Source organism: Onychostruthus taczanowskii, unplaced genomic scaffold (genome assembly GCF_017590055.1).
Source record: "Onychostruthus taczanowskii isolate IOZ18803 unplaced genomic scaffold, ASM1759005v1 scaffold96, whole genome shotgun sequence".
Classification (NCBI taxonomy): domain Eukaryota; kingdom Metazoa; phylum Chordata; class Aves; order Passeriformes; family Passeridae; genus Onychostruthus; species Onychostruthus taczanowskii.
In genome coordinates, this window is record NW_024507657.1 from 1,144,396 (window position 1) to 1,162,312 (window position 17,917).

Here is a 17,917-nt window from a genome sequence, read left to right on the forward strand (position 1 = left end):
GCCCCGCTCCGCCCCGCCCCGCTCCGCCCCGCCCCGCTCCGCCCCGCTCCGCTCCGCTCCCCCGAGCTGCGCCTGCGCAGAACCCCGCGCGGGGGAGGTGCCCTTGGGGCCGAGGTGCGGCAGTGCTTGATGCCACCCGGTGACGTCACTCAGATGACGCCACCCGGTGACGCCACCCGGTGACGCCAGGGGCGCGCCGGTGGCGGGGGGTGGCTGGGCCGGGGCCGTCGGCGCTTATGGAGGACGAGGACTGCCCCGACCTGGTCCCGATAGGCGCCGACGGCGCGGAGCAGAGCGATGCCGGCCCCGGCGGCAAGATCCCCGTGACGATCATCTCGGGGTACTTAGGTGAGGAGCGGGAGCGGCGCGCGGCAGGGACTGCGTGCAGGCAGGGAAGGCCCGGGCGGGCCGGGGCTGCCGGGCGGAGCCTCCGCCCCACGGGCCGGGTGAGCAGCGCGGGGACCTCCGGCTGCTCCAGCGCATTTGCCGGGCCACTCCGAGCAGCGGGGTAAGCACCCCTTGCTGCTTTCACCACCCTGCTTTCAGGCGCCGCTTCGTTCAGGTCACGATTGACAAATGGCTCTTGATCGCTTGGCGTCAGAATAGTGCAACATATTTGGCTCAGGTAAATGCAGACTGCGTTGCAGTCTGAGAAACGTGAGGTTCGGCGTTTTTCCCGTACCCCTCGACCAGCAGAGTTACTGTGTGCCACATGCAGTTATGGACTGTAAGGATCTGGTTAAATTTAGGATCGCCATCACTATTCTAAAAGTTGTAACTTTGTACTGCACTACTCTGTTGCAGAGAAAAACCTCTTAAGGACAAGTAAGGAAGGTTCCCTAGTTGTAGTGGTCACCTGCTTTGGCCTAGATGATCTCCAGACATCCCTTCCACCCTTGACAATTCTTTGATCTTGTGCATGGCATAAAACGGCTCCTAAGGTGGTGTCGCAGGAGCTGTGAACACGGTTTTTAACAATGCCCCATTTAAAGGCAGTTAGTAGCACATCCGTGGTTACCGATGGCAGAACTGGTCAGAAAAGGCAGTAAGAGGGAGGAGATTAAGTGTGCCTTTTGTTAAAAGAAGCATAAAAGTTAGTTTTGTAGGAAAAATCTCCCCAGCTAGTAGAGGACTTGTAAGTTTAGCAAGTACTGACACTTAATGAATGGAAAAACAGTGAGTCATTTAGGACTGAGATTTAATGTCCTGATAGTTCTATGGGTTGAAACATATATACAAATTAATTTCTACATCATTAGAATAGAATGTAGGATAATAGAATGAAAACTTCTATTTAGAAGATACTTGCTTGAAGTGTGCATGCGCATGCATAACAGTATTTAGTTTTTTTTATTTGAAATTTACTGTGGGGTTTTTACGTTTTAATAGAAATATGGTTTGTGTTCTAGGAGCTGGAAAAACAACTCTTCTAAATTACATACTGACAGAACAGCATAATAAAAGAATAGCAGTTATCCTGAATGAATTTGGAGAAGGTATGTAAACGTGCAGAAATCTTTCTTTTTGCCACAAAATGTCGAGTACATAAAACTGCTGGAAACCAAGACTGTTGTAATTTTAAATCCATTACTGAAATTGTTAACATACCTCACAGTCTTCAGAAGGGCAGAAAGTCTTTTTGCTGGTTTTCATAAAGAAGTGACATGCATTAATCTGTTTTAGTAAATAAAGGCATCACCCTCTTGGAAGTGCTCTACCTCCATTTGTCCCACTCAGTTTCAAGCAAATGGAAATTAAAATAATATGTTGGTAGATAATATTTTCTTTTATTTCTTTTCCCCTCAGCCATTTGCAAATCACAAATTATCCTGGACCAAGAAAATGGGGAGATGTCTGCTTGATGGCTATGGTTATTTGAACTCTTTGCTTTCAGGATTTTTAATTGCTCTAGCTATAATTTCATATCTGTACCATAGTTAGAAGCTTACATTTTTTACAGTGTATACTGTGTTGGTGGGGGATTTTTGTTTGTTTGTTTTCATCAATAAAGATGTGTGTAGCTTTTCTGGTCACAGAGCCTAAAATAAAACGTACAGACAGAACCTTTATTTGATAGGCTGGCATCCCTTTCTTTTAGCAAAGTTTGTGGCACTTACGATGTACCATCATCCAGTGGGGTTTGATCTTTGTGGAATGAGCTTTGTTTTGGCTTTTAAATTTCTCATAAAATAGAAAATACAAATTTCTTAATAGCATGTCAGAAATGTGGTCTCAGGAGAAAAGAATGTAATCCACTTATCTCTCTCTTTCAGGCACTGTCATGCAAGACTGTAGATTAAAAATATACTATACCTGTGTTTTCAGGAAGTGCCTTGGAGAAATCTTTGGCAATCAGTCAAGGGGGAGAACTCTATGAAGAATGGCTGGAGCTCAGAAATGGCTGCTTGTGCTGTTCAGTAAAGTAAGTAAGGACTATTGTACAAGTTCTTCCAGTGGAGATTGTGGGGAATTGAGGAAGGGAGAAGACATCCAGGATTTGATTCCTGAAACTAATGGTAGAATTGATTGAGACTTCTTTTGTCAGATGAAACAATTGGAATTTGGGAGGTAGAAATTTATTTCCTGTCACTGCCTTACTGGATTTGGACTTGGTGTCTTTCAGAGAAGTAATCTAAATAACAACTTATACACCATGGGGATATTACAGAGTAGGGATCTATTCCTCTATTGTTACTATAATGTGCTTCCATGTGGAGCAGGTGAAGATTCAGGTAGGCTAGAGCTAGGACTCTGATTTCCCAATTTCCTCACAAAACACGTAGTCTGCTTCTTTCTTTGCACATTGGTTACTACTTCAATATTGTATTCATTATGTAAAAGGATGAATGGAAAACCTTTTGTCACCTAATGAAACACAGTATCCAAATCTGTAAGCTGATGATCATGGTAAAAAGCAAGAGAGTATTTGTTCCTTTGACATGTTTTTTTACCCTGTTTATTTCAATGCTGAATTGTCGGTGCTAAGTTTGTAAATAAGGGTCACAGCCTGTTTGTTCTGAAAATTTGGGAGAACTGGTCTTACGCCTTAAATAGTAATAGGTAGTAAGTGGAAAAGAGAGCATCTTACTGCATTCTGTTGTTCTGGGGTGTAAGGAATGCTGTCTTAAGAGAAGCATAGAAGTTTTATATACATTTCTTTATTGTATTTATATGCTTTTTTACATGCTGCTATGTTTTATATACACTGGTGTCGTATATAAATGCTATACATTTCTGCTTCAGGCTGACTTAATCAGCTCTAATTTAAGTAAATGGCCTGTTAATCTTGATGTAGGTGAGGTAGAAAGGCAGGCCAGCATGCTTCACTTCTGCCTCACCCCTTATTTCTGTAATATCAGCTGCCAAACCAAGTAGTTACATATCTACACAGCCCTACTGTCCTTTACAAGTTGTTCAGTATTTGAAAACAAATCTTTAGGTCACCTGATGTGATTAGGCAAATGCTATTTTCAGACTAAAATGAAGCAGAAAACTAAAATTTGCCTAATAATACGCCAGCAGATAACTAAATTTTCGTTGCAGACTGTAAGTCTGCAAATGTCCTGTCTCAGAACTTCTGCTTTGATGATACTGACACTGTGTTCTGCATTAGAAGATACATTTAAATACATGCTTTAGCTTATTTTCTCTGTTCTCAGATTTAATTGTTTCTTCTTACAGGGACAACGGTGTGAAAGCAATTGAGAACCTGATGCAAAGGAGAGGAAAATTTGACTATATATTGTTAGAAACAACTGGTTTGGCAGATCCAGGTAGTTCACATTACAATTTTCATAACCATGATAATTATTCTGGTTTTATGAAGTGCTTATTTGCTCACCAGTTAGTTCACTTTGACAGTTGTGATATAAAGTGGTGGGTTGTCAGGCACCTATGCTTTGGTGGTGGTACAGACTCCAATGAATTGATTCAAGGTGCAGATATGAGGTTGTGTTTGGTTGAGTTCTCTTTGCTGAACTTGTTCTAAATTGAATCTAAAGCTTAGTAGAAATCCAGCTAAAATATATTTCCATTTAGAGAAGATACTGGGCTTAGCAAAGAAAAGCATACTCTGAAACTAGTAGTTTTCAGTACACTTTTGATGTTCTACATTCCTCCTTTTAAAGTCTAGTTAGCATCTGTTGTATTGTTATACTTGTTGTGATAAGCCTTATATTTTGTGGAGTTGTAAAATATACTGTGAAACAGACTAGTACATTCTTCTTAAAGAGCAATAATAGATTTTACAAAATCCTTCTGTGTTCTTTAGTAGTATTTATTATAAAAAAGGTGTTTAAACTTGAGCTCATGTTAGGAATAGCTATCCAAAACAGTTTTCTTTAAACCATCCACATTAAAAATCTGTTATAGATGGAGAGGGAAGGAAATTCTTACCAGAAATTCAATTGTTTCCCCTTTAGGAGACTGGTGCTTTCCAGCTCAAAGCTAAGTAGTTGTCATTATAAAGTAATTTTCTTCAGAGGACAGGACATTGATTTGGCCTCTGTTACACACAAATTCTGTTTGAGTCAAATTGGAAAACTATTAAGCTTTTTTGAAAAAAATCAATAGATACCAGAAAACGATTTCATGTTGTGGTCCCTGCTATATCTTGCCTGAGTAAGCACTAGAACAACTGACAGGTATTTGGGTCTGATACAGAGTGATGTTTGAAGGACTGCATCGTATCACTTCAGGTAGACAGTTTTAGGTATTGGAATGACTTACTCACTAATCTTATTGTTAGCACTGCAAATACAGTTTTTCTATGAAATAGTGTTGGTAGTTTACTGAAAAAATACCAATTTTGCAACTGTATATATATTACACTTCTTAGGAGCTGTGGCCTCCATGTTTTGGGTTGATTCTGAGCTGGGAAGTGACATCTATCTTGATGGTAAGAAGTGCAAGCTTATTTTCCTGTGTATTGACACTTGATATCTGGATTTAGAGTAATGTATTATTGGTGTTTAAAGGCAGGGTGTCAGAAAATGTTTGAAATGTATGAACTTAGATTTCACGCTGCCAGATTTGATCACAGATTTGATCATTGCTTATTCTGATGCTTGTTTATTTACTTGGAGAGGTGCTCAATCTTGCTAAATCCAGCAAAAATTGTGTAATGCTTTTCTAAGGGATCAGATATGGACAGCTCTTAATAGTGATGTAAGGGGAAAATCTCATTACCTAGTTGTTATAAAACCTCATTTAGGAGTAATATTACAGCATGTTTTTTTTCTCTTTCTTCCTTCCCCCGCTTCTGCTGAAATACAGTGTTTCCTAAAGGGTTTCCTATTTTTCTGAATTTAGAACTTGTCAACACCTGGATGTTTCTGCCTTGTGTTTTCTGCTTGCTTTACCTATTGTACACGTTAGCTTGAATATTTGCTGTGTTCTAATAAAAACCTGAGATTACTGAAAGATAAGTCATCATTATACGTAGCTAAAGAGCAATATTTTTTAATGTAGGAAAAAAATTACTTTTTGACTTTAAAAAAATGCCCTACTAACATTTTGGTCAGTCTGTGAAATACCCATCTAACCAAGGAGGGAAACATTGAATTCAAGAAGAAAGAACTTCCTAAGTTTCTGCCAGAGACTTGCAAATTTCTGGTCATTTACCATCAGAATGACTGCATACATCAGTCAGTCCCTTAATTTGTTTCATTATTCTGTTAAAGCATACCTCAGCCAATTTCCTCTTATGGAAGATGAGGCATCTACTTTGTGAGAGTTTCTTACCTGGTTCTGTAGACCTTTTACTATCACAGATATGACAATGAATAAAAAAATACTTAGGTAACAAGTTTAATGTTCACAGACTTTCAGTGCTTCCAGTTTATTATAACTAGTTGTAAATGTGCTGATATTGTTGCCTTTGTACAGGAGGTTTGCAAGTTGTTAAACTGTCAGCCGCTTTCAGCACATTTCTATTCCATTTTAATGTTTTCTTTTAGGTATAGTGTCTGTTGTTGATGCAAAGCATGGATTGCAGGTAAGTTACTAGATTTGTTACATGGTTTAAAACTGCAGCATGAGAACAGCTATTGCAGTAATGTACATGTGGATTAATTAATTTTAACAATAGCTGGAATTCTTAGATTGAGTGATGACGTATTTCATTATTGCTATCTTTTGAATGGCTCAAGGAAGTACTGGTATTTGCAGGAATTTAGATTCTTAGAGATACAGAAACAGGTGTGACAAGAGTTGCCAGGTTGCTAAATACTTGGTTTCTTCTGTCTCTTCACTCGGGAATGTTGCTTTTAATCCAAATAGGCATTTGGATTGCTGTAAAAACAATGGAAAAATTGGTCACTGGTCTGTGTTACTTGAAAGGAGAGGACTAAGAACAGATGTCTTTTACCAATGTGGTAACAACTGAGGGCTTGAGCTGTGAAGGGTACTAATGTAATGGTAGCTGTGGCAGGGAAAAATGAGAGCACAGGTGTCTTGGTACTGCTTCACATTAAAATATTATATGGAAGCAGACAAAAAGAGCAGGTATTAGAGTAATCTGTGTATAAAGTATAATGTAAGAATATATGTAATAATGTAAGTATAATGTAAGACATATAGAACAGTGAGCTTGGGTCAGCAAAAATTGTCATTAATTCAAATAGTGCAGCTTTTTTTTTTCCCTTTTTTATTTTTGGCAATAGGTGAGTGTAAATATAGCTACTTGCGACTTAATAACTTAGCAGGTTACTGCTTTGATTGGGTATTGATTTTGCAGGATTCAGAAAAAAAGTGACCATTTGAAAAAATGCCTTCATTGTGAGAAATGCTGCTCACTTTTAAAATTTCACAGGTTTGTTAAACCTTAACAAAATACAACAAAAGGACTGAATAAAGAGAAAGACCATACAAGGGGGGAAAGGGGATTATGGGGAAAAGAGAGAATATCCAAACAGCAAATCACAATAACGTAACTATACATCAACAGAACTTCTCTTAACATACGTATAATATTCATCTCTTAATTGCGAGAGCCAACCATTGCATTAACCATCTATACAAAACCCCCTTTTTTCTTTTCTATAAGTCATTTGGCTCGAGCAGTTAATTCTCATTTTTAATTTTGATGATCTACTCTTCTCTTGAGTCAAATTTAATTTTGGATGAGTCATAATAGTATCTGTTGATGTGAGTGAGGACAGTGGGATCAGGGAAAAAAAGACACCTCAGGTTTTGCTTAAGCAAAATGGTTAGTGGAGTTGGTGACATGAATTGGTTGGAGCAGACAAAAGGGAATCACAGGGGTCTGGTATGGCTTTTTTTCCCCATTTACCATATCCGTGGGGTTGCTACCTATAGCAGGTGTATCATGGGGGCAAGTATAGAGGCTAACTTGAGTTAGCTGTCTAGCCTCTGTTGTACTCTGTTTGTCAGTTGTACCTGTATTGGATTCTGTAGGGAAAAGACAACTGAGGTCTGCTATAGCTTCTGCCCTCACCTTACTGAGCTTACAGGGTTGCTGCCCGCAGCAGGGCTATATAATCTTCTCGGTGGCAAGCACAGGGGCCAGCCTGGTCTTACCCTCAAGTGAACCACCCCAGCCCCTCTCACTGTTCCCCGCATACTTCCCCTCAACAGACACTCCCAATCCCCACCCATTAAAATAGAACAATTACTTCAATAACTGATACAATCAAAATTCCCCATCCAAAGTGTTACTTGAAACAGTCCTCAAGCTGGCTAGTGGAAGCGTGGCTCTACTTTTTGGACATCCTCGTACTTCTCTAGTTGTCTCTGCTTAAGAATGAAGCTTGTCTTGCTTGGTCTGGATGTTATAGTCCATTCTTTGGGTTCTTTCATCAGGCCTTTAATTCTGTTGACACGAGTCCATTCCTGCTCTGCAGTTTGCACAGCTGATTCATGGTTAGCAGTTTAATGCTTTAAAACCTTTCCCCTTCTGCGCCCACTACTTGCACAGTATTTTGACTCTTCTTGCATCCCTTTTGAATTTTACAAACACAAGTTCTTTCAGCTCTCGTGTCTACCAGAAATTCAAATTCTTCCTCTTGGAGACTTACTTTAAGGCTACCAAGGGCTCCTCATGCTACTCTGTTCCCAGTAGGTAGAGCCCCTGACACATCTAGTCTTCTCCCTCCCCTCTCTGCTCGTTCTTGTAAACCTTCAGGTCCCTTTACCTTTGGCATGTTGTCCTGGATTAGGGCAAATCTGGGAGAAAACCTCCAAAGGGGGCCCCCCCGGAAAGCAAAGCCACACAGCTCCTTTCCCCCACCGGTTTGGGAAGGATTCCTCAGAGAGAAGTGGAAAGAACCTGTTTATTTAACAAGCAAAACAGCCCCAGCACACAAAATGAACAATACCAGATGACAACACTTTCACTGATCTGAAAAGGATGACAAATTCAGAAAGTCTTTCCTGGGAGTGGTCGCTCTGTTTTTGCTCCCTCTGATGCTGGGGATAGCTGCTGCAGCCACAAGATGTAAACTCTCCGTGTTCCCCAGGCCCCAGTCCGGAGCAGGTTTGAGGGGTTCCAAGAAAAGGGAAAGGAAAAACAGTCCAGGGAAAGATTTGGACTGCTTAGCTAAACTAACTAACGAGCAGAAGCAAAAAGCAAGAGCAAAGCAGGAGCAAAGCAAAAAGCAAAAGCCGCCTGTCTCTGTGTCCCGCCAGCTGTGGGGGAGCAGGATGATAACAAACCAAAACAAAAGATTCGCTCTTCAGAGCCAATCTTGAAGGCACAGAACATAATATCCAGCACTAACAGAACACACGACTGGGGATACAAGCATCATAACCTCACCCTAGGACACATGTGCAAAGGGAAAAGGACCTGAAGGTTTATGAGATATGTCCATTTTTCTTACAATAAAAACAAATATGTTCTTCTCTAATGGCAGTTAACATTACTCTGGCCTTTTCCTTTGCTTTCTCTTTATCCCTCCTGATGTACCTTTTCTGTGCCTCTCTTAAGAGATCCTCTAATCCCCTTTCTTGCCAGCTGTCCAACTTCTGTAATTTTCTCTGTATTTCTGGCCATGCATGGGTGATGAAATACATCTTCAGCAAGGTCTGTCTGGCTGCTGTGTCAGGGTTGATACCTGAATACTACCTCAAATTTTTCCTCAACGTTTCTAGCAACTCTGTTGGGGTTTCTTCCCTCTCTTGTTATTCATCAAATGCCTTACAAGCATTCTGGCTTTGTGGGGCTGCCTCTTTAATACCCCTTACAATTAAAGTTCTATAATCCTTCCTCCATGTTTTGCCTTCCCCCGAGGTTGTTGTGGTCCCAAGTGGGGTGTACAGTGGGCATCTTCAGATCCCCAGGAGGTCCTTGCATGTGCTCCCTTTCCTATATCTGCATCCCAGCCATCCAGATCATCTGTCTTTCCTGTGGTATAAATAACATGGTCATTATTGATTACATTTCATCCCATGTATAAATGCTGGCCTTAAAAATTAATCTAACTGTTCTTTTGGGGTCTTCTAGTAATCCTTTTAACTCTTCCTTGAGCATACTCACATTAGAGGAATTGAGCGGTATAGTTAGAAATCTACACCCCACCCAAGTAGTATTTCTCTCAGAGGATATAATCTCACTGCTTGTTCTCATCCCTTGGACTGTCTTCCTCTTGCTGTCCCATTCTGTTTCTAGTATTTAGACTAGGCCCATGAAAGGACAAGGGAAGTGTGGTTGGTGCCAGTGCAAGTGTAGGGAGCAAATAGTCTAATGGGTCCCATTCTTTATTCTTTGTTACTTTAAACATGCCCACCCTTGAGGGCGAGATTTCTTCTTCACAACAAGCAGCGTAGTCACTCTCTTCTTGATTAAATGGTTTTGTAGCCCTTACATAGATGTTTAAAGCCTGACATATCCACCCTTTGTCCGACCCCTACCTCAGCCAAAGTACACGATTGGGCCTAATTTCCCCCACAGTGCACTCTGTCATATAGTACTCTATCATCTTAGCCTTGTCCTTATCTCTGCTGTTGGGGTCATATTTCGACTGGGCTACTCTTCTTCCCAGGGGGCTGTTTGAGGGAATACCTGTTCATATCTCTTCACTTCCTCCTTCTTCCTTTGGGGATTCCCTACTTGCTCCTAGTCCTATCCCAACAGCCAATCACAGGCCCTCCTAACATGGCCTGCCTTCCCAATCAGTCAGTTGCAGGCCCTCCCAACAAGGCTCACCTTCCCAATCCGCTAACTACAGGCCCTCTCAACAAGGCTAGCCTTCCCAATCAGCCAACCATAAATCCTCCCAACAGAGCCTGCCTTCCCAATTGGCCAACCACAGGGCCTCCCAACAAGGCCCACCTTCCCAGCCAATTACAGGTTCTAGCCTGCTTTCTGAACAACGAGAAGAAGGAAGGGAAGGGAAGGGAAGGGAAGGGAAGGGAAGGGAAGGGAAGGGAAGGGAAGGGAGGCCCCCTTGCTTTCTTCCTGGAAAGCAGAAGCAAACAAATACCCACTTGTAGTCCCGTCTGCCGGGGTCAGCACCGCTGCAGTCTTGCACCCTGGTGCCCTCTGGTGTAGCGCAACTGCCAAAAGCCACCCAGGTGGCCTCCCGTGGTGCTGCAGCTTTATGCTGGCAGGTACCATAAGGAAGCTGGCATGGTCCAGTGCTCCAAGAGCTTCCAGTGCAGGGCAGCATCTGAAAGCCACCCTTGTGGGCTCCCGGAGTTGCTCGGCCTTATGCCGGCAGATGGCAGGGAAGCTGCTGTGGCCCAGCGCCCTCCAGCGCACCAGTGCGGGCAAGCACTGTGAGCCCTTCGAGTGGGCTCCCGCAGCTGCGCGGCCCCCGCACAACTGAGCTAGCCCCCTGTTCTCAGCAGCGCCACGTGCAAACTGCGTTCAGCAGACTCCGCTGGCTCAGCAAGTATGGAAGTTCAGCAGCGCCGTGCGCAGCCACACCTAGTGTGTCCCAACCTGCCACTGCCCCCCTCAGTGTTGGCAGCACTGCCGAGCACACACCGGCAGCTTATTGCACCAAGTGCCGCTGCACGCCGCTGTCGCATGTGGTGCCCCCGTGGTCCCACACCCTCAGCTGGGCGGTCCACACCACTCAGCTGTTCCCGCTGCTGGTGGCCCCATGCACCCAGAGCCTTCCCTTCCAGTCTGCGTGCACAGCCCCACCGATCAACACGTTCCACAGTCGGTGACTCCCACCACCAGTGGCCCCATGTGCTTGGAACCTTCCAGTATGTTTGCAGCCTCCACTGATCAGTGGTTCCCGCTGATCTAAGACCCATTAAATATGGTAAGTCATAACCTGGCCTCCCCCGGTGCTCTTGAGGTCCCCCTCCTGCTTGCAGTTCTCTCCTAAGTCTCACATGCACTCCAAGCACACTCCCAGACTCTGTCTCACACACACACTATATGCACTTTTTCAGAGGGCTTTTTCTTCACCCTCTTGTGTTTCATTACTCAGTCTTTTTTTGTCTCCTGCTGTCCACCTGCTATCACCAATGGTCCCAGGAGAGGTCAAACTTGGCAACTCTGCCAAACTCAGCTGAGGCATGCATGCATCTTGTCCAAAATCCCCTGGGGCCACAGAGATGAGGTTTTATATCCCAGACTGAGCCCCATATGTGAGAAACAACGCTCATTTTTAAAATTTCAGAGTTTTATTAAACCTTAACAAAATACAACAAAAGGACTGAATAAGAAGAAAGAGCGGCACTGGGAGTGTGGAACTAAACTGCCACGTGCTCACCGACAAAATGGCTGCTCCACCTTTTATGCTCTTGCTGTTGCATCAGCCAACCCTGGCCCCTTCCAAAGTCTGTCAGTCAACTCCTTCGCCATCCATTGGTGGAGACTACTTCCTTGCAATTTGATTGGAGGTCCGGTGTTGTCGTGCCACACCTCCTAGTAGCAAGCCTGCCCTCCTCCCAAATGCCTCATGCAAGGGTCACAGGTACATGCCCTCCTTCCATATGTCCCAACTACCAAGGCCGTCTCTTGGCAACCATGCAAGGGGGAAAAGGGGACTATGGGGAGAACAAAGGATGTCCAAACAACAAATCACAATAACGTAATTATACATTAATAGAACTTCTCTTAACATACACATAATATTCATCCTTTAATTGCAGGAGCCAGCCACTGCATTACCACATATTAGCCAGCCACTACATACAGCAATCATATAAAAATTCCATGCTGTGGAAGTGTTTTTAATATTTCTGCTTTTACAATGGTTGCAAATGGCTCAGAGAACTGAAGAATAATGGTTTAAAAATAAGAGAGTTATTCTTCCTGTGTAAGATTTTTTTTTGTTTGGATTACTTGGGTTTCTCCTTAGATTTGTGCTTATCTAATAGCTGATTTACCAAAAGTGTAAATCAGGCCAGCAGTCCTATCCTCTCATTAATTTGTGTTGGACTGGAACAGAACAAATCTAACTTCATAGCAGTTTGGCAAGTTAAGTTCATTGTGTTCTGCAAGAACTTTCGTGGAGAAGTTGGTAGAAGAGTGAGGGGAAGGGGGTGATTTGCTCTTCCAAGAGCAAATCACCCTCTTCCCCTCACTCTTCTACCAATTTCTCCACAAAAGACAGCAGTCACTGTCTTTTAAATCAGCTCAACTATCACAAGAAATTGTATCATGTTTTAGGCCAGCCCCTTTTCAGCTGGGTTCCCTCATACTAATTCCTTCATACTAATTCAGATGTGTTTTATTGCTTGCAAAAATATTGTTCTGTTTATCTTTTTCTTCATGCAGTGCTGAATTATTGTCTTAGATGAAATATAATTGTGTTGCACACAGCAGCACTAAATTTTTACTGAAAGTTAGTTTTTTAAATGCTAGACTTTCAAGTAATATAACAGAAACAACACAAAAATGTTTTGAAACGTAAATTTTCTATCTACTATTACCTGTGGCACCTAAATGAAAACATACATTATCTAATCAGTAAATCTGTAAAGCACTGACATCTACTGAGAATAGTAGGAACTTCAGACTTTCTCAGTTGTGTACTAAGTAAACTTTGCTATGGAAGGACTTACTAACTTGTTTAGTTCCTCTGATTGCCAAGCCTGACATCAACAGCTGCTTATTATTCTAAGAACTTTGAAAGCCATACAGGTAATGACATTGAGATAAGGGGCAGCAATTTAAGTATGTCATGCTTCAAAGAACCAGCCCATCTCAAGAAAAGCTGACAGACATCTCCTGTGACCAGACATACCACCATCCCTGTGCTGCCATGGGTTATCAATCTAACAGGTTTGTCACACAGCAATCTGAAATACTAATTTCTTTAATTGAGAGCAAACAGTTGGATGGCTTGAAGTTCCAGTCCTCAACTTCCAGGACCTGACACCTGGACTGCTGACATTTGCTCTTTTCAGGTCAACAAACCTAAACATTAATTGAATAAAATAAATACACAGAGGATTATAAAGAAAAGGTTAGAGGAGAGGTTCCTGAGAGTCATCTTGTTAGTCTCTGCATAGGTTGTGCAAAATTAGGAAATAGTTTTGTTTCTTTTTACATGATAGACTCACTGTATGCAATAAGCAGTTTTCGCTTTTCTACAAGTAAAATGCTGTTAGATGCCTAATAATTCCAATAAAGAAAAAAAGTTTTATAGGTTTTAAAAAACTACGTATTTCCCATGACAGTTGATTCCACTTTTAATTTGGTACTTCTGTAACTTGAAACTGAGATTTTAAAGTAATATTCCTGGTACATTTAGAGCTGATGAAGGAGTGCACAGGACTCTAACTTTCCTGGAGTTGTAAGCATAAGTGGCAAGTTCTTACTAGTAGTACAGCATCAGTTTGAAGTTTTTCTTCCTCCAGTTGTCTGTGACATTTTTCTCCTAGAGATTGCTGTCTCCATGGCAGAGCAGACAGAAAATAACTTGTAGCTAGACCTTTGCTGCTTCAGTGTAGTCTGTTGCTCTGCCTAAGTTAAGTATGCCTTTGTCTTTCTAAATATTACGCTGCTGCTTGAGATGCAGGTATTTTCTTCTCTTTCACTTATTCTTCTGTGCAGACACTAGCATGGGCAGACAAGTGGAGATGATACTGAAACTCCTGTAGCTTCTGATTTTGGACAGACTTGTCAAAGAGCAGTGGTTTATTCATACAAACCTGGAAAAAATTAGCAGTTTTTACTATCAAAAAAGTTTGTCTTGTACAGTCTTCCAGAGAAAAAGAGTGTGAAGTTGCTTATATGAAATGCTGCATTGCAAGCCTAGCCTGTGTTTTTTTAGTTGAGTTCACATTCATTTGTAAAGTAACTGAGCCTTCATTTTCTTCGAGATATATTTTTTCATTGTTACTGTATGTCATAGTAACTTTTTTACTTGTAAAGCTGAAAAGTAATTAAATATTATAAAGTTTTCCAAATCTTTAGCATTCTAATAATAAAATCAGTTAGAAGAGTTTGCTTTAAGCTAATTGTAAATCTCTGTAATGGTGAATGTATAAATTTACTTTTTCACTGTCATTTAACAGAAAGATTCTAGATGCTATTTTCCTCAATACCTTGTCAAAAAGCAGATCTCAACTGAATTGGATTTGGCTTTCTTTAATTTCAAATCAATTTAAATTTAATTTGAATATGATTAATCCAATTCTTTTAATTTTTGTTTAGCATTTGACAGAGGAGAAACCAGAAGGCCTTATTAATGAAGCATCTCGGTATGGATGTAGAAATTAATTTTATATATCAAGTTGGGAATTGCACTGTATAAAAGTTCATTGGAAATGGGTTCTTTTATAGGGCTTTTTTCTCCTGCTTTGCTTAAACTGAGGTAGATTAGTGTAATGACGTAAAATGTGGAAAAGTAACTTCATGGTTCATTTGATCTTTCTGCCAAGAACGGGCTCTTCCATTTTAATAGTGATGGGATTTTATTTAGGTGAATGAGAAGCACCTGTGTTGGGGGCATTAAAAGTTTTGTGTTAGGCTCTATGATGCTTGAAGCAGAACTGGAGATAGAGGAATACTCTTTAATGAATGTGGAACCACAATAATTAAGGGTTATTGTAACAGTTGAAGTCTTCATAAAGCAAAGAGACTTCAAGTAGTGCATTACTAGGATCACATGCAAGGCAAATAGGGATTTGTACATCAAACAAACACCAACAAACAAACAGAAGAGCCCTGAAATAAAAGAATCTAGCAAGCCTTGATTTGATCTGTTAGGGCACAGAAGAACATACTGAGGAGAAGTCAGTAGTACTTTAATCATTCTTCATGATATTCTAGTTTGATTAATGCTTGCCATTCTGTACTTACAATGTTCATACTATCTTTTGGGGCTGTAGGAGAGATGATGTTTCTGCCTTACAGATAAAGTATTCGTTAGTGATGTCTTTTTCTCTTTTTTTTTCTTAATACATAGGCAGATTGCATTAGCTGATCTTATAATCATCAATAAAACAGATTTGGTTTCAGAGGAAGAATTGAATAAAGTCAGAACATCTGTGAGGTACGAAACTTTTGGCATAACTGTAACACTACTTCCTCAAAAATCAATTTAAATGTAGTTACTTCTTTACTGCTGTTAGAATAGAAATTAGATCTCATTATTGGATTGACAAAAATTGATAAGCTTATAAGAGAAAAGAGACTGTATCTTGTGAAAGATATTTCAGTACTTCTGTGTACTTACACAATCTTAGTATTTTGTTGATTTAGATGAGATTTGATGTTATTTACTAAGGACAGGCCTTTGTCTTAAGTGTTTGCGTTTTTATGTTTCTGAGCAGCTGTTGCCATTTTTTGAGACTTAGCAGAAGTGGAAAAAAATCTGCTGGTAAATACGTGTTCACTAGCAAATGCAAAGATATATTCGGGAGGAAGTCCCAAACAATTGTCATAGGAGCAGAAGACCAGTGGTCTGAAACAAATTAATGATCAAAGACATTACTCTTTTCTATCAATACCATGATAAGCCAAATTAAACATTAACATTTTAAAATACAACTGTATTAGTTTTTTGAAATATGAAAATAAAAATGCTCAGACTAAGCAGAGTATATCGTGAATAGCTTTGGATAGGAGAATGCTCTTCTCACTGGTGGTATCTTCTTGTCAGAACTTGTGAAGTTCCCTAGCTCTTAGTGGAAACCAAATATCTCAACCCATATCTGATAGTTATTTAACAAGCTGATAACAGAGTTGGGATGCTATTTCACATGATGCTGTCCATGGTTAACATATTCAAACAATATGTCATGGTTATATTTTCCTCTAACTAATGATTTTTCTGTTTTATTTTAGGTCAATAAATGGACTTGTTAAAATTCTAGAGACACAAAGATCAAGGTATTAAATGGCCACTATTACTAGGTACTAGATCCTGCTTCTTTTGTGATAGTTTAAAGTGTTATATTAAATCAGCTTTATTAAAGGAAAATTATTGAATTAGAACTATTTAATCCAATATTTATTTTATGAATTGCTGCTGTTACTACAAAATGTCTTGAAAGCAGCGGAAGGAATTTACAAGAACAAAAAAAATCATTGCACTTCTTTTTGCTATTTTAATTGAAATTCTGACTCAGTTTTCATCTTTAATAAGGACTTCAATGGATGCTGTATTCCCAGAAGCATTAGGAAAGCAGTAGATCTTCCAGACTGCTAGGACTGATTTGTGCACTTTTACATCAATTATTGGATAATTGTGGTCAGTGTTCGTAAAATATAAGTTTTTGACTTAAGCAAATTTAAAGAGAAGGTAATAGTCATAGCCTTAATAAAGTATACATGGCTTTTTAAAGTTATTGTCAAATATAGTTGGAAATTTTAGAGAAAAATACTTGCTTTTTTTGGTTGATCATATATGACCAATTTTGAAGAAGGTACTGAACTACGTTGTTTGTGTTTTAAATGTCCATTAGAGGAAGAGCCAGCATGTGATCTTTTAGCATATTGTATGGTGTCAGATGCAAGTTAGCACTATGTTTTGGATATGACATAAAGTGGGCCTCAGATTCAGTCCTCAATGACAACTCTTTGTTACTTGTAAATATTCTTCTGTAAATGACACATATGGTCTCTTTCATTATTAAACATTCCAAATGTAAAATAAGCACAAAATTAATTGGCATGTTATTTGAAGATATACACTTTCTAAGAGGGGTTTGTCCCTCAAAAACCCACATTTAAAAGGGAGGGTTACTATGTGATTTTTTAGAATACTGCTGAGAATAACTGACACTTAGCTGGTCATGATTTTACACAGGAATTGTTTGTGTATTCCATTATAAGTGTTTCATCTTAGAAACTGCTTGGTACAACTGCTGCTGAATGTAAAAGTTCAATGATTCTGGTTGTATTCTAGAGGTGGGGTTTTTCTTACCTGTCATGTTCTTTTTATTTAGCCCCATGTCATTAACTGCATCTGAAAAGCTGTCAGTTGCTATTAGCAGTCAAATCTGTAGTCTGTATTGCTTTGTGAAGAAAAGTTTCTTATGCAAGTTTATAGGCAGCCATTCTTGTAAGCAGATATGATTGGTACTACCTATTCTGTATTACATTTTTTATTTGTCTGTTTCAAATTGGACAGTTGAAATTCTTAGTAGTAGTGTTTCCCCCATAAAGTTATTTCAGTTTTGTTTGCTAACAATGTATTCTACTGACATGTATTCCAGGGGTTTGTGTCTGTCTTGAGAGGCTCAAGGTTGCTTTTCCCCTTCAGGGAAAATAATTTATTATTCAGGCATTCAGTATAAGGGATTTTATCATACTTTTGGAAATACCTTGTATTTTACCATAAAACAGTAAAATTTTAAAAATTTTGTTTCTGTGCTTACATGTTATTGTGTAACTAAACACAGCATTTCTTGTAGAAGACAGTACCAACCACTAATATCCAAAAATAAGGCTAAGTATTAATGGCATTAGTCTTATAGACAAAAAAAGAAACATATGCTTCAGTGAACATCTTTAAGACCTGACATTTAAATACATGAAAAA

The 17,917-nt window shown here is 40.1% G+C and overlaps 1 protein-coding gene across 6 annotated transcripts in view; it reads left to right on the plus strand.

Moving 5' to 3' along the window:
- Positions 1 to 93: 93 nt before the first annotated feature.
- LOC121347891 (COBW domain-containing protein 1-like) overlaps positions 94 to 17,917 on the plus strand; it is a 30,392-nt gene continuing 12,568 nt past the window's right edge. For 3 of the 6 annotated variants that reach the window (XR_005954296.1, XR_005954297.1, XM_041426889.1), the window contains exons 1-9: positions 94 to 348; positions 1,410 to 1,496; positions 2,326 to 2,422; positions 3,682 to 3,773; positions 4,838 to 4,897; positions 5,958 to 5,995; positions 14,585 to 14,631; positions 15,339 to 15,425; positions 16,220 to 16,264. Coding sequence is in view for 4 of the 6 variants with exons in the window: in XM_041426889.1 (XP_041282823.1) it covers positions 237 to 348; positions 1,410 to 1,496; positions 2,326 to 2,422; positions 3,682 to 3,773; positions 4,838 to 4,897; positions 5,958 to 5,995; positions 14,585 to 14,631; positions 15,339 to 15,425; positions 16,220 to 16,264 (665 nt within the window). In the remaining 2 variants the exon portion in view is untranslated. The other 3 variants (XM_041426892.1, XM_041426891.1, XM_041426890.1) reach the window with 3 other exon arrangements.